We start from the raw sequence: 16,543 nt of genomic DNA, 5'->3' as shown, positions 1-16,543 counted from the left end.
GGGTGGGTTTGGCTCGGGCGGGGGCCCCGGGCGCCTCGGCCGTGGGTACTGGCAACCCGTCGCGGCTAGCGGCTGGAGGGTCGGCTCGGGGGTGTACGGCTCGCTCCGCCTCTCTTCAGCGTCGGTGGCCCGGTACAGCACTCTCAGCCTCTTGGCGGCAGCTCGATTGGTGACTGGGCGGCTGGGGCCCGGTTCCTCGGGGGTGACCCGGTTGGGTGCTGCCCGGGAGGGTCTTTGCTCCATCCTGCCCCCCGCGGGGTCCACGGATCCGGCTCCTGGATGTCCGGGGTCAGGCTTGAGCCCCGTTCTAGCTTGATTCCACGAAGTGCTTCAGATAACACTATTGGTTGTCTTAAAAGTATACAATGAGCTGTTAAAAATTTGAAGTTTTCTGGTCTATTTACAGCTCTCCGCTCGAGGCGTCACCTTATGCAATGTTGTTATTTTTCGACCAATCAGCTGGGAGCACATGGCTACTTATTCAGCCACTTATCCAGCAGCAGCTACGTGTTCCTCGGAGACATTTCATTCATTTCTCCAGATTTTCTCCAGAGCTTATGATTCTACCACTACTACATCTATCAAATGCCACAGACGAAAAGAAAGGGCCCCCGGTCCTCATGGGTAAGAAGTCACAAGATACAATCCCTGCTATGTTGTGTTGTTTGTTCCTGCACTAGCTCGCGGCTAACTCGGCTAGCTCGTTGTTCTCGGCCTCTGTGGCTTATTTTTCGGTGTTGTTCTGTATTTCTTGACCTGTGTGGGTCGTGCGGGGTGTGTTTTTATGGTTGTTTGGTGTTTTTTTTCGTGATTTTATTGTCACTTTTGCCGCTGAGTTTTCCACTGGAGCCGAACGGAGCTAAGCTAAGATGTCTCTGTCCTCTGTGTCTCTTTCCTCTGTGTCTCTGTCCTCTGTGTCTCTGTCCTCTGTGTCTCTGTCCTCAGTGTCTCTGTCCTCTGTGTCTCTGTCCTCTGTGTCTCTGTCCTCTGTGTCTCTGTCCTCTGTGTCGCTGTCCTCAGTGTCTCTGTCCTCTGTGTCTCTGTCCTCAGTGTCTCTGTCCTCTGTGTCTCTGTCCTCTGTGTCTCTGTCCTCAGTGTCAATGTCCTCAGTGTTTCTGTCCTCAGTGTCTCTGTCCTCAATGTCTCTGTCCTCTGTGTTTCTGTCCTCGGTGTCACTGTCCTCAGTGTCTCTGTCCTCAGTGTCTCTATCCTCTGTGTCTCTGTCCTCTGTGTCTCTGTCCTCAGTGTCTCTGTCCTCGGTGTCTCTGTCCTCGGTGTCACTGTCCTCAGTGTCTCTGTCCTCGGTGTCCCTGTCCTCGGTGTCACTGTCCTCAGTGTCTCTGTTCTCTGTGTCTCTGTCCTCTGTGTCTCTGTCCTCAGTGTCTCTGTCCTCTGTGTTTCTGTCCTCTGTGTCACTGTCCTCTGTGTCACTGTCCTCAGTGTCACTGTCCTCAGTGTCTCTGTCCTCGGTGTCCCTGTCCTCTGTGTCTCTGTCCTCAGTGTCTCTGTCCTCAGTGTCTCTGTCCTCAGTGTCTCTGTCCTCGGTGTCTCGTCCTCTGTGTCTCTGTCTTCAGTGTCTCTGTCCTCTTTGTCTCTGTCCTCAGTGTCTCTGTCCTTAGTGTCACTGTCCTCAGTGTCACTGTCCTCAGTGTCTCTGTCCTCTGTGTCTCTGTCCTCTGTGTCTCTGTCCTCAGTGTCTCTGTCCTCAGTGTCTCTGCCCTCTGTGTCTCTGTCCTTGGTGTCTCTGTCCTCGGTGTCTCTGTCCTCGGTGTCTCTGTCCTCGGTGTCTCAGTCCTCTGTGTCTCTGTCCTCAGTGTCTCTGTCCTCAGTTTCTCTGTCCTCAGTGTCACTGTCCTCTGTGTCTCTGTCCTCTGTGTCTCTGTTCTCAGTGTCTCTGTCCTCAGTGTCTCTGTCCTCAGTGTCTCTGTCCTCTGTGTCTTTGTTCTCAGTGTCTCTGTCCTCTGTGTCTCTGTCCTCAGTGTCTCTGTCCTCCGTGTCTCTGTCCTCAGTGTCTCTGTCCTTTGTGTCTCTGTCCTCGGTGTCACTGTCCTCAGTGTCTCTGTCCTCTGTGTCACTGTCCTCAGTGTCTCTGTCCTCAGTGTCTCTGTCCTCTGTGTCTCTGTCCTCGGTGTCTCTGTCCTCTGTGTCTCTGTCCTCTGTGTCTTTGTTCTCAGTGTCTCTGTTCTCAGTGTCTCTGTCCTCTGTGTCTCTGTCCTCAGTGTCTCTTTCCTCTGTGTCTCTGTCCTCTGTGTCTCTGTCCTCAGTGTCTCTGTCCTCTGTGTCTCTGTTCTCAGTGTCTCTGTCCTCAGTGTCTCTGTCCTCAGTGTCTCTGTCCTCTGTGTCTTTGTTCTCAGTGTCTCTGTCCTCAGTGTCTCTGTTCTCAGTGTCTCTGTTCTCAGTGTCTCTGTCCTCTGTGTCTCTGTCCTCAGTGTCTCTGTCCTCAGTGTCTCTGTCCTCTGTGTCTCTGTCCTCTGTGTCTCTGTCCTCAGTGTCTCTGTCCTCTGTGTCTCTGTCCTCTGTGTCTCTGTCCTCAGTGTCTCTGTCCTCGGTGTCTCTGTCCTCTGTGTCTCTGTCCTCTGTGTCTCTGTCCTCGGTGTCTCTGTCCTCAGTGTGTCTGTCCTCTGTGTCACTGTCCTCAGTGTCTCTGTCCTCAGTGTCTCCGTCCTCTGTGTCTCTGTCCTCTGTGTCTCTGTCCTCAGTGTCTCTGTCCTCAGTGTCTCTGTCCTCTGTGTCTCTGTCCTCAGTGTCTCTGTCCTCAGTATATCTGTCCTCTGTGTCTCTGTCCTCAGTGTCTCTGTCCTCTGTGTCTCTGTCCTCGGTGTCTCTGTCCTCAGTTTCTCTGTCCTCAGTGTCTCTGTCCTCAGTGTTTCTGTCCTCAGTGTCACTGTCTTCAGTGTCTCTGCCCTCAGTGTCTCTGTCCTCAGTGTCACTGTCCCCTGTGTCTCTGTCCTCTGTGTCTCTGTCCTCTGTGTCTCTGTCCTCTGTGTCTCTGTCTTCAGTGTCTCTCTCCAGTTTTTTCAGGTTTCTTGAGGCTCTGTTTAGTTCATCTTTGTTGTGTCAGATGTAAACTTTCACATTCCTTGTCCAGGTCGCTTGTCTTTTGTCTCGTTTCCTGAGAAAGCGTCCACATTTAGCCACTTCTGTATTTTTCTTGGTTAAATGTTGATTCATGTCGACTCCTGGGCCTTTAGTTCTCTAGATTGTCGCAGTAGGTCAATCTTTTGCTTCTCTGACTCCAGCTGAATCACAATGGATGGTTTCATTCTACGATCCTTGCTTGGGACAGTATGTAACTGGAGATGTTGTGCATTTACACATTTATGTTTATACTGTTCAGAAATATCTAAATCTGTTGTTGAAGTGTCTGTAATTCCTCAGGAGGAGCTTCACCTTCATCGACTCCAGCTGCGGCTCTTGCAAAGCTGTGATGTTTTGTTTCTAATCCAGTAATGATGAGATCTTTGCTCCTTGTTTTGTGTTCTCACTGGTTTAGTTCACTTTGTGTTTGTTTCACACTTTACACTAAAGAATCTGGGACTGAAGAGCTCTGGATGTTCTAAAACCACTCTATATATTTAAACGTGACAGCGTCTTCAACATGTCAGAAAAGCAAATCCATCAACACGTTTGTGGACTGTCCTGCTGGCTCTCTGTCCGTCAATCAAATCTGTTGTTTGCAGAATAATAAACAGGCCACAATCTGCAGTAGCTCTAGACACTGGTGAAGGAAGAGAAGGTCCAAATATGAGAAGATGAGCTCTGGAGAGGTGCTGATGGGGCGGAGGAGGGCTGCACCAGCTGAGAGCAAACTGGAGAGTCAGAGCGTCCAAACGATAGGATCAACTCTCATCTGAAAATGTGTCTTAAGAACTGACGTACGAGGAGGAGGAGAGACAGAGGAGGAAACCACAACTATGGAGACTTTTGCTCTTTCTTCAACCTTTCTTCAGTTTGGAGAAGCTTTCGGAGCAACACCAAAGAAACTAAACCATGAACTGATGTGAAAATGTTCTAAAATATGAGTCTTCACGTGTTTTCAGCCACGAGTCAAAAGTGAAAAGTGAAAACAAATACTCTGGAGTGGTTTAGGCGGCAGCACATATGCAGCAAAGTGTTGTGAGTTTGAATCCCGGCTACGACAATTTGCTGCATGTCCTCCCTCCTCTCTCTTCCCCATTTCACCTGTCTAATAAAGCCTTCAGGTCCTGCCATATTTGTGTCCTCAGCAGTAACCTCCTGTCACTCACCTGTGTGAAGCCCCGCCCACCTGGACCACAGCCAATAGAGGAGCGGCTCTGAGTCACTCCAGGAAGAACACACAAACAGGTTTCTTCCTCCAGCCGCACACTTTTCTCTGGGACACTTTGGACTCTTTGGATCCGCTCAGGTTTGACTACTTTGATTAGATTCAACACTGGCTTTAGTCCTGGATTATACCTGGTTTAGACCTGGTTTAGACCTGGTTTAGTCCTGGTTTAGACCTGGTTTAGACCTGGTTTAGTCCTGGATTATACCTGGTTTAGACCTGGTTTAGACCTGGTTTAGACCTGGTTTAGACCTAGTTTAGTCCTGGTTTAGTCCTGGTTTAGTCCTGGATTAGTCCTGGTTTAGTCCTGGTTTAGTCCTGAATTAGACCTGGTTTGGTACAGATCTAGTTTAGGCCTTCGTTTATTTCCTGGTTATAGGCCTTGTTATATCATTAGTTTAATTAAAACTTCTTTAATTATTTATAATGAGTGCTGAATGTATTTATGACTTAACTTTACATTTGTTAGTCATAGTTCTGTTTAGATTATTGACCTATTTGTAGATTTTGCCTCACTCATAATTGTCTAATATCACTTGTTGTTGTTTATCATTTCCCTGTAGAACTTGACTTGTGTCTGTAGGGGGCAGTGTAGGACTTTGCTGCTGTCACTTCCTCTAAACCCAAATAAATGGTCCTGTTTTGGTCCTTTTGGTTCCCACTGAATTTGTGACTGGTTTTAGTTCAGTTTGAATCTCATATGTTACAGTTTGATGTGAATGTGTTTTCTTGAGGCTCCATGAGATGAAACACTTGACTAAAGTGCAGACTGCACAGAACAGGCTGATGGCTCATGTAGTCTGTGTTTATTTCAATATAAGGACAAGTAAACAACCTGTTCATTTGTTTGTCCTTTAGTTTGATGTGACAGATCAGCACACATGTACAACCAGAACAACAGACATGTACACACTTATTTTAGACTTATATGTTTGTTGTTTGAATTTGTAATGTGCCATTTCATATTGAATATTATGGAGAAATAAATAAACCATGTGATGAGTGGGCGGGGTTAAACAGTGTGATGTCATTGTGTAGGACTCTGGACTGAGCATGGATCAGAGAGAGCACAGAGAGGACGCAGTACCTCCCACCACCAGCAGGGGTGAAGTGACAGGTGAAACCTCCATTGGACGAACCATTGACTTTAAAAACAAACATGATCCACAGTAAGTCAGACACAATCATTAGATCTGATTATTGATGTGTGTTTATAGGACTGTTTTAGGAGTAACTGGAGTTAAGTCAAAGTAAAATGCTTTTAATCTTTTCCATTTGATCTGTGTTTGTCTTTACCAGGATCCACCAGAAACATCCTCGGTCTGAACCTGGTCCCAGCTGTGAGTCCCTCAGGAGTCACAGGTCTATGTTTGAACCAATAACCTTCAGGACAGAGCCGTGAGTCACATCTGTGTGTTATGGGATATAATAATTACATCATAGGTATTAAAGTACTGCTTGATATGATAAGGATCTGGAAGTGAGCTGCAACTACTACATAATCAACTCTTTTGAGTAAATGTGAGTTAAGAGACGCTGCAGGTGAAGAGGACAGAAAAAAAGACTTTACAGATATCAGTTTGAATCAGTTTGATCAGTTTCTGGGAAAATGGTCAGAACCAAATTTCTTGTTTCATTTTGTTGACATGTCAGATTATTATTTTTTTAAACAGACGTGTTTTTGGATTTCTGATCTACTGGATCTTTCTGAAAACGTGGTGTAAAAATTCAAATTTTGCTTCATTTCTTGGAGTCTAAACTTTCAAAAAAATCCTTGTGTACGATTAGTCAAAATCATGTTAAGTCCAAGTTTGTAACGTTTGGTGTGTGTAGGTGCTACTTTAGGCTGATCTTTATGTCTCTGTGGGAGAAAGCATTTTGAGAAAAGATCTTTGAAGTTACAATGTTCCAGAGAAATCTATGACATTGATTTAATTATATAATAAAACATCTTTAGGTGCAGACTGGGCAATGCTGTTGTTGCTTTTCTGTTCAAATAGCAAACTGACAAATACATGATTTAATGTCTGTAGTGTTAAATAAAATACAGTTTGAGTAATTCTGTTGAATATTTCAAGGACATACAGTCAGACATGTGGAGGTTCATGATTGTTATTGTGTTGGTGGGTGTGGTTCTTGTCCAGAGAGGGGAGGGGCCACTGTTCAGCACCCTCACAGCAGGAGGATACAGGCTCTTGCTCAGTCTGGTGCTTCTGGTATGTTTGGACCTGTACCTTCTCCCTGAGGGCAGCAGGTGGAGCAGGTGTAGAGCTGGTGGTGTGGCTCATGCAGGAGGTTGTGCTCTCTCTTCAGACAGCGGCTGGTGTAGATGGGACTGATCTCTGGGAGAGAAGTCCAAGCTGTTTTTACCACACGTTGGAGAACCAAACTAAAACTCCATAGGTCAGATCAGAAGTGATGGCACAGTTGTAGAAGTTCACCATCAGCGTTCTGGGGATGTTGGCGCTGCTCAGTTTCTCTGGCTTTTCTAGTGTTTACTTCAACTATTTCAGTTTAGAGAGAAAATGTGTGATTCATCTAAATTGTCTTCTAAATCAGTGTTTTTTATCCCAAAAACATTTTCATTGTTTTTTAAATTCACCAGACTCCAGCACAAACCAGAATCTTCTGCAGAATTCCCCAGCTGTGAGTCCTTCAGGAGTGACCGGTCTATGGGACATCAACATCCCTCATTTGTCCAATCACAAAGTCTCCAAAGTGCTGCACCGAGTACAAAATAAACACAAGCAAAATATGTTAAAAAATTAAAACAAAACTACATAAATACGTACAAACAAAATAAAAATAAATTAACAACAATATGAAATATTCAAAAATAATAAAAGACGGTTGGAGGACCACACAATTCTCATGCCGGGTCAAATGCCAGTGAATAAAAGTGCGTTTTTAAACAAGATTTAAAAGCATCAACTGAAGGAGGAAGAGTGGGAGGAAGAGCGTTCCAAAGTTTGGGGCCAACAACAGAAAAGGCTCGTTCGCCTCGGCTTTTTAGTCTCGTTGTTGAAGAAGTTGGAACTGGCCCTCAGACCTCAGCGAGCGCAGGAGTGTAGGGGACACTGAGGTCTGAAATGTACGCGGGGGCCAGGCCATGAAGCACTTTAAAAACAAACAATAACATTTTAAAATCAACTCTAAAATGATTGAGGTGTAATATGTTCTCTACGATGTGGGCCCGTTACAAGTCGTGCTGCACTAACTGTAAGCGTGACAGGTTAGCTTGTTAGCTTGTTAGCGTGTTAGCTTGGCTGATCCCAGTGTACAGTGCATTACAGAAGTCAAGACGTGTAGAGATAAAAGCATGGATCACCCTCTCCAGGTCACTAAAAGATAAAACCCATTTGAGTCTAGATAAAAGCCGAAGGTGAAAAAAACAGATTTAACCACCACATTGATCTGCTTGTCAAGCTTAAAATCTCCATCAATGATGACGCCAAGGTTGGTGGCTGTAAACGTGATGTAGGGTTGGTGAGACCCCAATTCTAAATTAAAATCAACTGCTTTGTTTGGCTGAAAAACCACAATTTCCATTTTCCATAGCCAGCCAAGCCTTGACATCATCCAGACAGTTCAGGACGGGCGCCAGGGAACTATTTTTTACTGGCAGATAGACTGGGAGTCGTCCACATAAAAGTGATATGACATCCCATGTTTTCTAAAAGTTTGACCAGGCGGCCTAGGAGTGTTCCATTGTAGAAAAGTTTCAGTTGTATCATCTGGACACGGTTTTAGTAAAACAAGACATTTTGACTCTCCTCCAAGAGTCATTCTTAAAGATACAAATTTGGTCTGAGAACTCAAGTATTTATCCTATCCTGAGTAGGCCCTGACCACTGGGCGGAGCCTCCTGAGAATAGTCTGTCCTGTTTTTCTATTTGTTTACATTTTGCACAGCTTTATGTATCAATCTACCGGTAGTGTATAGCAGTATTTTGAAGCCATGGGGCGGCATCAGCCATGGTCATTCTGATGCTAATCAAGTACTCATCAGTATTGAGGAGCCGCAGAAGCTAACAATAGGATTTCTTTGGCCAGTATGAGTAGATTAAGGTGAAACTGTAAACAGTAAAGACTATTATCAGGATGTTTTGACGAGTGGGAGGGGCTTATTCAGAGTAGGCTAAATATTTAAGTTTTCGGACCAAATCCGTAGATTGAGAATGACTCTTGGATGTAAGTCACAACGTCTTGCTTTTCTAAAAACAGTGTCCAGATGACTACAACTGAATCTGTTTCTACAATAGCACTGACACAAGAATAAATTTTAATTTAGTCTCTTTGACAGAGTGGAGCAGCCGGGTCCAGAGGTCTCTAGTGGTCAGCACCACCAGACACAGCTGGACTCCGTATTTAAGGTCTGTCAAATACTAAAGTTTGTAAATGTTCAGATGAATGAGAACTTGTTTCACACAGACCTGACTGCATTTGTGTTGTTTATAATGTGTCTGTTCAGCTTCTGGAGAAGGACATCTTCACTTTTGTCCAGAAGGAGCTGAAGAAGCTCCACAAGGTTCTGACTACAGATTACCCAGAATGCTTAGAGCCTCTGAAGGATGACGATGAAGAGCAGAGGAGCAGCAGTGAGGCTGTTCTGAAGATCACACTGAACTTCCTGAGGAGGATGAAGCAGAAGGAGCTGGCTGAACGTCTGTGGAGAAGTAGGACCATTTAACACATTGAACAAGGTGCTCACAGTCATTTTATATTCTCTGAGATTCAGGGCTGTGTCTTTGTCTTTATTCAGGGACTTATTCTGGAGTTTGTGGGCGTAAACTGAAGTGTAACCTGCAGCAGAAGTTTGAGTGTGTGTTTGAGGGCATCGCTAAAGCAGGAAACCCCACCCTTCTGAAGCAGATTTACACAGAGCTCTACATCACAGAGGGAGGGTCTTCAGAGGTCAACCAGGAACATGAAGTCAGACACATGGAAACAGCCTCCAGGAAACCAGACCCAGCAGAGACAGCCATCACATGTGAAGACCTCTTTAAAGGCCCAGCTGACACAAAAGGACCAATCAGAACAGTGCTGACAAAGGGCGTGGCTGGCATCGGGAAAACAGTGCTCACTCAGAAGTTCAGTCTGGACTGGGCTGAAGGCAAAGCCAACCAGGACATACAGCTGCTGTTCCCGTTCACTTTCAGAGCACTCAATGTGCTGAAGGAGAGAAGCTTCAGCTTGGTGACACTTGTTCATCACTTCTTTAGTCAAACACAAGCAGAACTCTGCAGCTTTGAAGACCTCCAGGTGCTCTTCATCTTTGACGGTCTGGACGAGTGCAGACTTCCTCTGGACTTCACCAAAACCAAGGCCCTGACTGACCCCTCAGAGTCCGTCTCAGTAGACGTGCTGCTGGTAAACCTCATCAGGGGGAGCCTGCTTCCCTCTGCTCGCCTCTGGATAACCGCACGACCTGCGGCGGCCAATCAGATCCCTCCTGAGTGCGTCTCCATGGTGACAGAGGTCAGAGGGTTCACTGACCCACAGAAGGAGCTGTACTTCAGGAAGCGGTTCAGAGACCAGGCTGACACAATCATGTCCCACATCAAGATGTCCAGAAGCCTCCACATCATGTGCCACATGCCAGTCTTCTGCTGGATCACTGCCACAGTCCTGGAGCATGTGTTGAAAAGCAGAGAGAGAGGAGAGCTGCCCAAGACCCTGACTCAGATGTACATCCACTTCCTGGTGGTTCAGGCCAAAGTCAAGAACATCAAGTATGAAGAAGGAGCTGAGACAGACCTACACTGGAGTCCAGAGACCAAGAAGATGGTGGAGTCTCTGGGAAAACTGGCCTTTGAGCAGCTGCAGAAAGGAAATCTGATCTTCTACAAGAGTGACCTGAGCGAGTGTGGGCTGGACGCTGCAGCGGCCTCAGTGTACTCCGGAGTGTTCACACAGGTCTTTAGAGAGGAGCCAGGCCTGTACCAGGACAAGGTCTACTGCTTCATCCATCTGAGTGTGCAGGAGTTTCTGGCAGCTCTTCACGTCCATCTGACCTTCATCAACACTGGGATCAACCTGCTCTCAGAGAAAAAACAGAAGTCGACAATATTCAGTGTGAAAAGAAAACTAAGGCACCTTCACCAGACGGCTGTGGACCAGGCCTTACAGAGTCCAAATGGACACCTGGACTTGCTCCTTCGCTTCCTATTGGGTCTTTCACTGTCTGCCAATCAGGTCCTTCTACAAGGTCTGGTGACACAGACAGAAAGTAGCTCCGATACCAATCAGAATACAGCTAAATACATCAAGAAGAAGCTGAATGAGGATGTGTCTGCAGAGAGGAGCATCAGCCTGCTCCACTGTCTGAATGAACTGAATGAGCGTTCTCTGGTGGAGCAGATCCAACAGTACCTGAGTTCAGGACGTCTGACTGAAGGTGGACTGTCTCCTGCTCAGTGGTCAGCTTTGGCCTTCATCTTACTGTCATCAGAAGAAGATCTGGACCAATTTGAGCTGAAAAAATACTCTTCTTCAGAGGAAGCTCTCCTGAGGCTGCTGCCAGTGGTCAAAGCCTCCAACAAAGCTCTGTGAGTAACCTTTGTTTAACAGAAAATGGTTTGATCAAACTTCTACATAAACAATGTTGTCTCTCTCCAGACTGAGCAGCTGTGACCTGTCAGAGAGAAGCTGTGAAGCTCTTTCCTCAGTCCTCAGCTCCCAGTCCTCTAGTCTGAGAGTCCTGGACCTCAGTCACAATGACTTGAAGGACTCGGGGCTGAAGATGTTATCTGCTGGACTGAAGAGTCCTCACTGTAAACTGGAACAGCTCAGGTCAGAGAGATTAATATTATTCACTATTATTACATAACTTGTTGGTGGTTGTATTGGAAAATAACAACATAAAGTGAAATAAAGATAGAGGACTTGTTATTTGCGTAATTTGGATTAAATGTCCTTGACTGATTAAAATAATATTTGTCCTCAGACTGTCAGGTTGTCTGGTCTCAGAGGAAGGCTGTGTTTCTCTGGCCTCAGCTCTGAGGTCCAACCCCTCCCATCTGAGAGAACTAGACCTAAGCTACAACCATCCAGGAGACACAGGAGTAAAGCTCCTGTCTGCTCTACAGGAGGACCCCCACTGCACACTGGACACTCTCAGGTATGGACCTGTCCTCACTGAGATTTGTAACACCTAAGAGTGCTATTTACAGGTTAAAGGTGCCATAACATGCTTTTTTCACGTTTGTAGTCTATTCTAAGTATATAATTGATAATAATAAGGGTTGTGCAACACCCTTAACATAATAGTCAAGAAATATCACCCTGACCTTGGACCCCCTCACCAACCTGGAAATGCAAACGGCTTGGTTTGATATTCGCCCCCACCCTTGCAAAGAGCAATCTGGCTCCCTCGCCCAACCCGTGACGTAGTCTCAGAGAGCGTGTGTGCCCCGCCCACCCGTGATGTAGTGTGTCCCCCACAGTTGTCAGCTCCGCGATGCGCAGCTCCGCACGACTGAGTGAGAAACGATAGAACTTCAGATCAACATTACTTTGAGACTAAATAAATCTGGTGTTTATTCTACAGCGTACGCAGAACAGATATATATATATATATATATGTGTATGTATGTATGTATGTATGTATGTATGTATATATATATATATATATGTATATATATATGTATATATATATATATATATATGTATATATATATATATATATATATATATATATGTATATATGTATATGTATATATATATATATATATATATATATATGTATATATGTATATATACATATATATGTATATATGTATATATATATATATATATATGTATATATGTATATATACATATATATGTATATATGTATATATATATATATATATATGTATATATGTATATATACATATATATGTATATATGTATATATATATATATATATGTATATATGTATATATACATATATATGTATATATGTATATATATATATATATATATGTATATATATATGTATATGTATATATATGTATATGTATATGTATATGTATATGTATATGTATATGTGTATATATATATATATATATATATATATGTATATGTATATGTATATGTATATGTATATGTATATGTATATGTATATGTATATGTATATATATATATATATATATATATATATATATATATATATATATATATATATATATATATATATATGTATATGTATATGTATATATATATATATATATATATATATATATATATATATATATATATATATGTATATGTATATGTATATGTATATGTATATGTATATGTATATGTATATGTATATGTATATGTATATGTATATGTATATGTATATATATATATATATATATATATATATATATATATATATATATATATATATATGTACGCGTGCCTGTGGTTATGACGCGGTCTTGTGTCTACCCCCCGTCAGTTTGGAGATTGGAGGAAAGGAGATAGTCTGTATTATAGCTAAACACTGCGGGAATCAATCAAAAAAACTTTCTGGGTACATAGATGAAGCACAAATAGCAATGTAAGAAGGTTAAAAGCTCTGAAAAGTCGATTTTGCATGTTATGGGACCTTTAATATCAGGTAACTGTGTTCACTATGGTATGGACCAGTGTTAGGTCTGTCTACTGGAGCAAATATTGGTTTAACGTTGGTTTCATGTTATTTCAAAGTTACTCATTAAGTTTACCATTTGTTTTTTTTGTTAAAAACCAATTGCCATAGTCACTGTGAGCCCCGAGGGTCATTGTGGGTCACGTGGGTCACTGTGGACCCTTGGGTCTCTGTGGGTCACTATGGTCCTCGTGGGTCACTGTGTGCCCTGTGGGTCACGTGGGTCACTGTGGACCCTTGGGTCTCTGTGGGACACTATGGTCCCCGTGGGTCACTGTGTGCCCTGTAGATCAATGTGGGTCCCGTGGGTCCCGTGGGTCACTGTGGGTCACTGTGGACCCTTGGGCCTCTGTGGGTCACTGTGGACCCTTGGGTCTCTGTGGGTCACTATGGTCCCCGTGGGTCACTGTGTGCCCTGTAGATCACTGTGGGTCCCGTGGGCCCCTTGGGTCACTATGGGTCCCGTGGGTCACTGTGGGCCCTGTGAGTCACTGTGGGCCCCGTGGGTCACTGTAGGTTCTGTGGGTCACTGTGGGCCCTGTGGGTCCCGTGAGTCAATGTGTCATTGTGGGTTCCGTGGGTCACTGTGGGTCACTGTGGGTCCAGTGGGTCACTGTGAGTCACTGTGGGCCCCGTGGGTCACTGTGGGCCCTGTGGGTCATTGTGGGCCCCTTGAGTCACTTTTGGCCCTGTGGGTCATTGTGGGCCCCTTGAGTCACTGTTGGCCCTGTGGGTCATTTTGGCCATGTGGGTCATTGTGGGCCCCTTGAGTCACTGTTGGCCCTGTGGGTCATTGTGGCCCTGTGGGTCATTGTGGGCCCCTTGAGTCACTGTTGGCCCTGTGGGTCATTGTGGCCCTGTGGGTCATTGTGGGCCCCTTGAGTCACTGTTGGCCCTGTGGGTCACTGTAATAAAAAAACAGACTAAATATTTAGTTTTTTTTTTTTATTCCGTTAAACCTGAGTTACAGATTATTTAATAGACTTTGTTTTAAACAGGGACATTTCTCCAGACTAAAACATAAAACCCACACTTACAGATCTAAATGATCCATAAACATTGAAGGGCGTGTACCACAGGTTGAGAACCTCTGTCAGCTTCTACAGAACAAACCTTTCATCTCACATGAAGTGAAAATCCTCTGTGAAAAACACTGATGTGTGTGTTTCTTTCAGACTGAGGCCCAAAGGAGAACGATGGATGAATCCCATCATGAGATGTAAGTCTGACTTAAGTCATTTCACACTGGTTAGTTTTATGATCTTATTTCTGACACAAACAGCACTTTAATACTCCACATGATTCTTATGATTGAACAGACTTTACTGTTGTTTTCTCATTGGCTCTTTCTCTTCTGTGGGCGTGGCCTCAGACTGTGTCCATCACTGAACACAGAGTTATTAAAGGTGCCATAACATGCTTTTTCTCACGTTTCGTAGTCTATCCTAAGTGTATCATTGATAATAATAAGTGTTGTGCAACACCCTTAACATAATAGTTAAGAAATATCACCCAGACCTTGGACCCCCTCACCAACCCGGAAATGCAAACGGCTTGGTTTGATATTGGCCCCCACCCTTGTGAAGAGCGATCTGGCTCCCCCGCCCAACCCGTGACGTAGTCTCAGAGAGAGCGTGTGTGCCCCGCCCAACCCGTGACGTAGTCTCAGAGAGAGCGGTGTGTCCCCCACAGCTGTCAGCTCCGCCGTGCGCCGCTCCCGCCGCACGAGTGAGTGACAAACGATAGAACTTCAGATCAACGAGTCTACTTTGGGGGGATGGTGACGCGTGCCTGGGGTTACGACGCGGTCTTGCCCCACCGCCCGTCAGTTTGGAGATTCGAGGAAAAGAGATAGTCCGTACTATAGCTAAAAACTGCGGGAATCAATCAAGAAAACACTCTGGACATATATGAAGCACAAATAGCAATGTAAGAAGGTTAAAAGCTCTGAAAAGTCGATTTTGCATGTTATGGGACCTTTAAAGATGGGCTGCAATGTTTTTTAATAAGTGGAATATAGCTTTCATTTTTTCACAATGAAGACGGTTAGTTTTGACAAATGAGAAAATAAATTCTCGAGTTCATTCGGCTAAACCCGAGAAAACGCTATAGCAACTGCCTTGGTAACCGAATGCTTTAGGAGCGGTTGCAAAATCATCCTCATTGTTCTCGTCTGAAATTTTACATTTTACACGACAAATCTTGCAATAACACTGAGATGTGAAGCACTGCACTGCTCTAGTTGTATTTTGTTCCCTCTCGCGGTCCACTTCAGTGTAAATGTCCTCAGTGTTGGCTGGACAGTGTCACGGTGTGACGACACATTTCCGGGTGAAGGAGAGTATCTGAATATATTAAGACTTGGACACTAACGGCCAACGAGGACTTAACAGCACAATTTCAAATAACATTGCAGCCCATCTTTAAGCCACTGACACAGACACAGCTGTTTGACTCAGCACAGGACTGTCTACACACAAGCACAAGTGACTGTGGATTCATATAGAGACATCTGAAAGGAGAAAGTGTGTGTCATGAAGCACAGAGGAGTGAAGCAATGTGTGTAGTGACGTCACACTGAGCTTTACTTTGTCCACTGCACCAACAAACTACTGACAATTCAACTCTTACACTCGACATGAAACACACTGGATTGGTGCAACAAATAAATATAGAAATGAGAATCATAAATCAATTAAATCCTGTACATTTGAAGAATAAATAGAGTCAAATAGTTGTATCATGAAATCCTAATAAAGTGTGTCTCCACATGTTGAGACGCACAGGGGACTAACTGCTGCTGTGTTGTGTCTTCTCTCCATCAGATTTCTGTGATCTCACTCTGGATCCAAACACAGCTCACAGAGAACTCAAACTGTCTGACAACAACAAGAAGGTGACACGTGTGACAGAGGAGCAGCTGTATCCAGATCATCAGGACAGATTTGATCACTGGCCTCAGCTTCTGTGTGACACTGGTCTGACTGGTCGCTGTTACTGGGAGGTCCAGTGGAGTGGAAGGGTTTTTATATCAGTGTCTTACAGAGGAATCAGAAGGAAAGGAGACAGTTATGACAGTTGGTTTGGATACAATGATCAGTCCTGGAGTCTGGAGTGTTCTGAAGGTGGTTTCTCTGTTCGTCATAATAACAAACACACCTCCCTCCCTCAGCCCTGGTCCTCCTCTCGTGGGACAGTAGCAGTGTTTGTGGACTGTCCTGATGGCTCTCTGTCCTTCTACACAGTCTCCTTTGAGCGACTGATCCTCCTCCACACCTTCAACACCACATTCACTCACTCTCTGGTCCCTGGGTTTAGGCTCAGGACTTATGACTCCTCAGTGTCTCTGTGCGCTCCGACAGACTCGCTCTAATGTGAAATAAAACATCTGTACAAACAAAAGACATTTATTTTAGAGTTTATTTGACAGAAGAAAACAAACTTTAGACATCGGCCTCACACAAGTGTCTGTTTTGAACAAATCAGTGTTTTAATAAAATATGATCTTTACAGAATAATAAACTACAATATCCAGCGAGTAAAGAGTTTTTTTTTACTTTTAAAATAGTTTTCAGAAAATGTGATGAACAACAATTGAATCCTAAAATGGTCATGTC

At 44.2% G+C, this 16,543-nt stretch overlaps 1 protein-coding gene across 1 annotated transcript in view; it reads left to right on the top strand.

Moving 5' to 3' along the window:
• Positions 1-16,332, top strand: part of LOC140373027 (protein NLRC3-like) — a 73,991-nt gene extending 57,659 nt beyond the window's left edge. The window contains exons 5-13 of the mRNA XM_072459855.1: positions 5,345-5,475; positions 5,606-5,704; positions 8,610-8,679; positions 8,778-8,982; positions 9,069-10,854; positions 10,925-11,098; positions 11,253-11,426; positions 14,102-14,145; positions 15,752-16,332. Coding sequence (XP_072315956.1) covers positions 5,345-5,475; positions 5,606-5,704; positions 8,610-8,679; positions 8,778-8,982; positions 9,069-10,854; positions 10,925-11,098; positions 11,253-11,426; positions 14,102-14,145; positions 15,752-16,299 — 3,231 coding nt within the window. The 3' untranslated portion in view covers positions 16,300-16,332. The remainder of the gene's footprint in view (positions 1-5,344; positions 5,476-5,605; positions 5,705-8,609; positions 8,680-8,777; positions 8,983-9,068; positions 10,855-10,924; positions 11,099-11,252; positions 11,427-14,101; positions 14,146-15,751) is intronic.
• The last annotated feature ends 211 nt before the right edge of the window (positions 16,333-16,543 follow it).

Source organism: Eucyclogobius newberryi, unplaced genomic scaffold (assembly GCF_026437365.1).
Source record: "Eucyclogobius newberryi isolate DKJ021-1_F unplaced genomic scaffold, fEucNew1.0.hap1 SCAF_283, whole genome shotgun sequence".
Classification (NCBI taxonomy): Eukaryota; Metazoa; Chordata; class Actinopteri; order Gobiiformes; family Gobiidae; genus Eucyclogobius; species Eucyclogobius newberryi.
The sequence above is the reverse complement of the archived record's forward strand: the minus strand, read 5'-3'. Positions and strand labels throughout refer to the sequence as shown.